This window comes from Cannabis sativa, chromosome 2 (genome assembly GCF_029168945.1).
Source record: "Cannabis sativa cultivar Pink pepper isolate KNU-18-1 chromosome 2, ASM2916894v1, whole genome shotgun sequence".
NCBI lineage: Eukaryota > Viridiplantae > Streptophyta > Magnoliopsida > Rosales > Cannabaceae > Cannabis > Cannabis sativa.
This window is the reverse complement of record NC_083602.1, coordinates 24,199,024-24,207,662: the sequence shown is the minus strand read 5'-3', so window position 1 is coordinate 24,207,662 and position 8,639 is coordinate 24,199,024. Positions and strand designations below refer to the sequence as shown.

General features: G+C 32.8%; 1 protein-coding gene across 1 annotated transcript; it reads left to right on the top strand.

Annotated features, from left to right (window-relative positions):
- The first annotated feature begins 3,232 nt into the window (after positions 1–3,232).
- LOC133034863 (monothiol glutaredoxin-S7, chloroplastic-like) lies at positions 3,233–5,878 on the top strand. Its single transcript, XM_061110320.1, has 3 exons — positions 3,233–3,634; positions 4,855–5,124; positions 5,520–5,878. Exons 1-3 carry the CDS (start codon positions 3,415–3,417, stop codon positions 5,573–5,575), a joined length of 546 nt encoding a protein of 181 aa, XP_060966303.1. The 5' UTR covers positions 3,233–3,414; the 3' UTR covers positions 5,576–5,878.
- Positions 5,879–8,639: the final 2,761 nt, after the last annotated feature.

Here is an 8,639-nt window from a genome sequence, read left to right as displayed (position 1 = left end):
CTTCTCCAAATGCAAGTAAACTCTGTTGTAGATTGTCATATCAGTAAAACCCCGTATTCTGATAAATCTAGGAATCTTTATTCACATAGTCATGTCTACTTTCCAATGTGTTGACAACACAATAAACAGGATCAAGTATGTGAAAAGGGTTTTAGATGAATTTATAAATCAAATAGACATGCAATTGATAAGATGAACGAAAACATACACAAATGAATGAAAAATACTTCTGTTTCTTTATTGATGTTGAATAAAATGGATTACGTTGAATTGGAGTTTTATTTGGGGCATAAAACCCAACACTAACTTGCTATGGGTGGGCATGCACTAAATCACTAAACGCTCGAATTTGCTTTGTGAAGAAGGCTATAGGATTCTAATTAGAAGAAGAGAAAAGGAGAAGAAGAAGTCTCAAACTCACTAGTTGTCTCTCAAGAAGAAAACTAGGTCAAGAGTTAATGTTTTCATTAGTTGGATAAAGAGACTTTCTTTTCTTTTTATACTACTTCACTTAGGGTTAGGATTGATTTATTTGGAATAAAAAAATGATAAAAATGGAGCAAAAAAGGGACCTAGTGGTCGGCCATTAGTGGGCCCAACACTAGTTAGATTTTTGCCATTTTTCTCAATCATTTATCTATTTTTCACAAATACCACTTTTTGCAATTTCAATCCTATAAATACCAAAACTATTTATTTAATAATTAAATAATTATTAAATAAAATTATCATTTATAATATTTATTAATTAGACTCCATAAAGTCTCTTAATTAATAAATTAACCCTAAAATCCTATTTCTTCACAATTAAGCCATAACATATTGAAAATTCACAAACTAGACATCGTCTAATTTTAGAATTATAATTGATTAAATAAAATCAATTAACTAAGTCTTACAAGTAGTTTGTCTCAACTAGTATGGGGACCATGGACCTATATAACCGAGCTTCCAATAAGCAGGACTAGAATTTACCAAGTAAATTCTCTAACTTATTAATTCCTCCTTGCACCACTCTAGAATTTGGAAGTGCAATCTGAATTATATAGAACGCTCTATATGTTCCACGATATAGATACGATATTAGTTATCCATTGCTATAATCTCAATAATCAATGATCCTCTATAGATGATTTACATTGAGTAGGGATAAAATTACTGTTACACCCTTCAATGTATTTTATCCTTAAAACACTTAACAACCTATAAATGATATTTCAGTGAACTAATATAATCACTAAAATGAGTGTTCTATCATTTATCTCTATTTAGCCAAGTTCGAAGGAAATCATCATTTCACTTTTATGTCCGGATAGAAGCTATAGATTTCGTATCTATGATTAGCGCTCCCACTCAATTGAACTACCATGTTCTTAACCTATACGTCAGGGGAAGAACCATTTGGGCGACTTTAACTAATAGATTAAAGAACACAAATAATGCATCTGAACTAGAACCTAACCATCTCAGGATTGAGATTATTTGATCTAGGATCAACTAGGTCATATTGAATTGAATAGATATTACGGTAAGTTTATCATATCTAGTTCAAGTTCAATATCGGTCCCTTCTGATACATACTCTATACATCCAACCCAAGCTTACTTTGACCAATGCCCTGGAAAGGATATAGAACTTATCCAATGTGCAAGTAAATTACGTTGTAGATTATCATATCAATTAAACCATGTGTACTGATAAATCATAGGAATACATTTAATCACACAATCTTGTTTACTTTCCACTGTGTTGATAACACAATAAACAAGAATATCAGTGTGATAAGGATTTTGATGAATTTATAAATCAAATAAATAAATAAATGATCACATGAACTAAATAACACATTAAACAAGTAATGAATTTAAATCTATTTTTTTATTGATAATTGAATAGAAAAGATTACATTGAAATAGAGTTTTATTTAGGGCACAAAGCCCAACAAAAATTTCTTCCACCATCTTGATTCTGAGTTTGAGGTAGATTCTTCTTCATTTTTGTTAAGCTGAAGTGCTAATTGGTAGCCAAATTTGACAGTGTATATTCCATCCGAAGTGTAATGCCAGATTTGTTGGTCAAGATGAGGAATATAACTTAGAGGAGTGTCCATGATTCATTGGATATCAAAAGGGATGAAAAACCTCGACAGTAGAGAAGTATTCCAGGTTCGATCTAGAGAAATTAAGCTGGAGACACACATCGAATGGTTTATATCCAGAAATTGAAGTGGTATGAAAGTAGTCGTACCAGGAAGCCAGCCATCTGTTGCAGGAAAGATGTTTTCCCCAATTCCAACCTTCCATCTTAGACCATTTTTTAGCAATTCTTTCTCCCAAACTATACCACTCCATGTCATAGAAGGATGAGTTCCAACCTCAGGTTCCAAAAAACCCGAATTCAAGAAATACTGATGCATAAGCAGAGTACTAAGTAATGAGTTTGGATTGGAAAAAAATCCTCCATACTTGTTTTGCCAATAAAGATTGATTGAAATGAACAAAGTCACGAAAATCCAAACCTCCTTCACATTTTGCACGACATAAAGATTTCTAATTTTTCCAATGGATATCTGTTCCTGTAACATTCGATCCCCACCAAAATCTATTCATCATTTTTTCAATTTGATCAATCAATTTTTTTGGTAGTTGGAAACAACTCATAACATAGGTAGGAATAGATTGCATAACTGCTTTCAGAAGAATTTCCTTCCCACTAGCTGAGAATAGCTTTTCTTGCCAAGAGTTAAGCAGCTTCCAAATTCTGTCAGTGATGTTTTGGGACAGTAGCTTCTTATCTTTTCCAAAAACGATGGTAAGCCCAAGTATTTTTCATGGAGAGGTTGAATTGACATTTGGAATATCTGATGGAATCTTGCTTTGTCATCTCTATTAGTGTTTGGAGAGAAAGATAGACTAGATTTTGCTTGATTGATTAGCAGTCCAGAAGCTTTGCAATAGAGATCAAGGGAACGTTTAAGTGAAATACCGAAGAAATTCTTAGCTTTGCAGAGAAAGAAACTGTCATCCGCGAAGAATAATTAAGAATTAAACTTAAATAGTTATGCTGAAAACTATTTTATATAATTTAATATTTGCTAACTCACATATTTTTTTTTGACATGCTAACTCACATACTTGAGTTGAGAGAACATTGGAAATTGATCTTACAAACGACTTGTCGTTATAATTTATATCGACAGATATAGGACCTTTTACGGAGAGACGACCAACGATGTCGTTTATTTAAATTTCTCCCAAACACTTTTCTCATTCAGCTAAACAAATAAAAATCCCAATAAAAACTGGGAACAAGAAAACCAGAAATTAATATAAATAAAAAAAAAAAGAGGAAAAATCTGTAACCAAGCGAGTTTGTTTATTCTTTGACTTGTTTGGTTTGAGGAAGAAGGAGAAGATGCGGTGTCTTGGGGCGTTGGAATCGGTGAGAGTTTCCCCGTTACCTTCCTTATCTGTTAATGGAGGCACCGGCAAAGAGGTTACTTTAGCCACTGGGCTTCACCTCCGCTACTCCACCACTCCTCTTCGTTCCTCGCTCTCTTTCACTCTCCCCAATAGCTTTTTCTTCAGAACCAGGGCGCCTTCTCAAAGAACTGTCTCCTTTTATTGCCACTCTTGTACTAACTCATTCCATCTTTCTATTGATTGATTGATTGTTGTTGTTGGGCAGAATAGTTGTTATGTTGAGTTATAGCGTAATTAGAATTTGAAAGATTTATGCTTTGAAATTGAAGTGTATATGATTTGGTTCATAGTATCTATACTATATGAGTATTTTGGGCAGATTTATTGTTATGTTTGAAATTATGGTATTGGAATCTGAAAGCTGTGCTTTCATGGGTATGATTTAGTTCTGGGTAGTTTAGGCAGATTTGCTATTCATACATTAAAATTATAATGTGATGATTAGGTCTGAAAGTTTTATTATGCTCTGATGACAATGATTTGGTTTAGGCTATAACTGAGTAATTTAGGCAGATTTATCTGCTATTCTTCTTTTTCATTTGTGGGTTTTGTTGATTACTATGAAATTTGATATGTTGAAGGGATACAGCAAGATTGGCTCTGTCCTTTGCTTAAAATGGTTTCTGGGCTACCAGAGAAATGAGATTTAACCAAGAATTCTTGTGACATGTCTATATTGTGATAGTAATCACTTCTTGTTTCCTATTATCTTATGTTGATCCGATTGAAGCATGATGGGAGTTTGCTTAAAATGAGATTATAATCCGGATAAATTAGAGAGAACATCAAAGAGATTATAATAGATTGGACAATATAGGAATGTTAATTTATGTTTCTATTTTGTCCTTTTTACTTAAAAGGCTAAGAAAGAAATATGAATTCATATGATCACTTAGATTTTTCTTGTAGATAGAGAGTTAAGTTTTAGGAGTTTACTAATAAACAAAGAGAAGTGAATAATAATAATAAAAAAAAAAAAAAGAGAGAGAGAGAAGTGAATAATAAAGGGTAATGGCATTCCTACACCCATAGCGGTAGGGGAATAACATGCCTTTTCCTTTTACTCTTATTTTTACGTGGATCTACAGATTTTTCCTGTAATAAAAGTTTAGTAAGCATTTGAATGAGAATCATTTCCTACAAATGGATGCCATTTCCATTTGTAAACCTGTTAAAATCAGAACACTATCTCTTCGAAGTATTAGGTGTCCTGAGATTTGTAGGGCTAATGGGATTTTGTCAATCCTAATGTGAACCGTGTTATATTAAGTTTGTATTGTAACTGCTTATGTAATTTCATGTGCACTTTTATTTTGTACTGGTTTTGTTGTTGCTTAGTTCTTATTGTGCTGTCTGTTGTTTGTTGTTTCAGCATTGACTCCAGAGTTGAAGACTACACTGGACAAAGTTGTCAGTTCTCAGAAAGTGATCCTTTTTATGAAGGGAACAAAAGACTTTCCACAGTGTGGATTCTCCAACACAGTCGTTCAAATATTGAGGTCCTTAAATGTACCTTTCGAAACAATAAATATACTGGAGAATGAAATGCTGCGTCAAGGATTGAAGGAATACTCCAGTTGGCCGACCTTCCCACAGCTTTACATCGAAGGAGAGTTTTTTGGTGGCTGCGACATCACTGTTGGTAAGTTGCTATGCCAATACTTGGTCTATGAAATGATCTTTCTACTATTATTGTCATTATGCACGAACAGCCAGAGGTATATATTGCGTTTACTAATTGAGAACATAGTTTTGGACTCTTTAAGTGGTGAAATATTAGTTAGTATATATAATTTTTCATATGGCATGAATTATCAATCAATAGAACTCAGTGTTCTCTTACCTGATATATGACCACTACACGTTTATGTTTTATCTTTACAAATGACCATTAGTTTTATTAAAAAAATAAAAAAAAGAAGACCGTTAGTTACTTGTTCATCTGGCCATGATTTTTGGGTGGTTGTATTTTATTTGAGTATATAAGCTGAATTTGTTGTTCTGATACCTTTTTAAATGAAAATATTAAATTTCCAGAGGCATACAAAAGCGGTGAATTGCAAGAACTAGTGGAGAAGGCTATGTGCTCTTGAGGCTTAAAGAGTTCAAAGGAGTGTATCAAGTTTAATTTTACGTTTATGTTGACCAATATTGTAAAATACTTTAATGATATATAATTCAGTGTGCACTTTGCCACTAAATAAAAAAAATGAAAACAAAAAAAAAAAATAAAAACTGGAAAGAAGCTGTATAGTATTTAACAGGATCTATATTTATCAACACTTATGTTGATTATAAATCTATAATCTAACAATTTAAATATGGATAAATCTAAAACGATAAATAAACGTTTAAGAAATGTTACAATAATGAAAGTGAAATATAATTTTTCCTTCCATTTAGTTTCTAACTTTTGATTTTTTCTGTTATAGAGTATTATCAAGACTTGAACTTAGATCTTTTCTTTTTCGATTGTGTTCATCATAGGCTTTTACAAAAGCCTGAATATCAACTCGAATAGTGTGGGTTTATACTCAAACTCGAAACCCTAAACCTTACGCACGCTTGAAATACTCGGGCTTCCTCTTGTCCTCGTGCGTGCATTCGCATGTCCCCTAGGTATGTGCATGCTGGTAACTAGTAACCAACATAACTGGTTACCAAATAGTTACTAGCTGAAAATCATAAAAATTTTGAAAAATTGTATAAAATTATATTTTTCAATTTTGAATCTAAATATCAGTTCAAAATTATAAAGTTAAATAGTGTGGGTTGATACTCAAATTACTTGTGAATAATTAAGAGAGAATTTTACTAGTGAATTTCGAAATATAAAAAAGAAGAGAAGAGAAAAGGTTATGTGACAAGAGGTTTTCCAATTCTCTTCTCTTTTTTTATGTAGGCATTCAATTAGAGTTAGGTTTAGATTAGATAGGCTTAAAATAAAGATTTGAGCCGAAATCTAACGCAAGGGATGAATTAATGATAGACTTTGGAGTTAGATTTTTGTCACTTTATTTCAACTAATGAAATTAAAGTGTCTTTTCTAATTTATAGTACTCTTCTTATCTAATTATTTAAATAGCAATATTATTGTAATAATTATAAAAAAAATATGATTTAAATATAATTATTAATTAGACCCGCAAAGAGTTTTAATTAACAAACAAACTCTTGTTTCTCTTTTCTTCTCAAAATTACCCAAACTTGGTGAAAATTCTTAAATAAGACAGTCTATTTTTGAATTCTAATTGACTTAATAAATCAATTAGTCGAGTCTACAAGATGATATTGTTACAGAAAATGTAGAGACCGTGGGCCTATGTAACCAAGCTCGTAATAAGCAAATCTTGAAATTTACTGAGTAAATTTCCTAACTTATTAATTCCTCCTAACTCCATTATAGATTTAGAATTGCACTCATGATTACATTAAATGTTCTATACACCAAGTATAGATACACCATGAATTTATCTATTGTTTCAATCACAACAATCATTGATCCTCCATAGACAGTTTACATTGTGTTAACGCAGATTTTCGTTAACTAAATTTGAGCCTCACGGTGATGATTTCACACAGAAAAAATAAAAGCTATAGTAAAGTAATATATGAACACATGATTTTTTACGTGGTTTTGTAGTTAAAATTTTGCATAGTCCACGAGTCAATCTTATTCAGATTTCTAATTGTGTTTTTTTTTTTTTTTTGGCCTCTCTCGTCTGAGATTTTTTGTCCCCTTTTTTGATCTTGTATGCCACTATTTATAATTACATAGTGGGCAGTAAATTATAAAAGTTGACTGTAATCGTTACAGCAATTATTCCCTCAAATCCTGAGATTTGATTACAAATCACACTAAGTAAATGAAGTTTTTATTTATAATTCACACAGCTGTAAGTATCCCGCTTTTAGGGGGCCGAGATGAATGCACATTTAAGGATATATGGTAAGCCTTATCTCGTGGGGATGCCTCGCTAGGAGCCGGGTTAACTTTGATGGCGAGCAGTTGCTTGTCATCAGACTATCAGAGATTAATATTATTTTAACTCTGATAACTATATTTTCTGGTGTCGAGATAATCTTGCTCGCATGTATGCCATCTTACAGCGAGATAGTCGCCTCGCTATTTGTCATCTTAATTCACCATACTGTTTATACTTAGTTTGTATACCATGTAATCCACGCTAAGTATTTTTATCGTTATCGTTTCTCTTTCACGCAGCGAGGTTGAAGCCTCGTCATGAACACTTGCACTCACATGGTTTCACGTCGATGCATAAGTTAGCAGTTTGTACGTTTCTGTCTCGCAGAAGACCATTCAGCCAGCCGAGTTATAAACATACTCTACAAATTATGTTTATAACGAGTTGTTCCATGGCAAGTGTACTTACAATTGTGTGTTTGAGCCATTTGTTCTTCCCAGCTCAACACGTGTCTTCCTCTGATGTGCTCACCGAATTTTGAGTATAATAATTTCCCCTTAAAAAGTTCTTTTTTAATAAAAAGAGCTTTTTAATGATTACAAAGGGTAGTTTCGTCATGTTCCTCTTTTTTGAAAAGACGCATGTCCTCTGATTTTGGCAGTTGTGCGGTTTCGAGGTACATCAGAATTAAATGACCATTTTTTCACTTCCGCTTTGAATCATGTCTGTAGGATCAAATCTTTCTCTGATCTAACGAAGCCACTATCACGGGTATAAAGTAAGAGAAAAGGAACCACCTTTGCATCATTTTTTTCCATTTTAGAAAGTCTGAAAAAACCTTTAAACTTCTTCGTCAAGGATCACCATTAAACTTGTCCGAGGACTTGCATGCCATCTTTGTCCTTGACCTTTATTCTGCGAGTTTCTTCTGACTTCATCCTCTCGAAGCGATCATTACTTCGTTCAAGGATTTGCAGATAGAATTACCGGTCATTGCCCCAAGCCATAACTTCAAACAGTAAGTTGCTTTCTTCTTTTTCATGTTTGTTACATTGTGGATTTGCTGCTTACTTTGTTTGTATCGTTTCCATTTCATCTGGTTTTGATAGTTTTTTTTAGGGTTTAAACTGCTTCCAGGTTCATACTAGGATTCAGACAATATGTAGGTTGTTTTAAGATCTCCGACTCATTACCTTCTGGTTTGATAAAATTCTCTCCAGGGATTGGGACT

Coding starts and splice junctions, on each gene's coding strand:
- LOC133034863 (XM_061110320.1), top strand. CDS start 3,415: ATGCGGTGTCTTGGGGCGTTGGAATCGGTGAGAGTTTCCCCGTTACCT. Junction 3,635..4,854: donor CTCCTTTTATTGCCACTCTT/GTACTAACTCAT, acceptor TTGTTGTTTCAG/CATTGACTCCAGAGTTGAAG. Junction 5,125..5,519: donor TGGCTGCGACATCACTGTTG/GTAAGTTGCTAT, acceptor TTAAATTTCCAG/AGGCATACAAAAGCGGTGAA.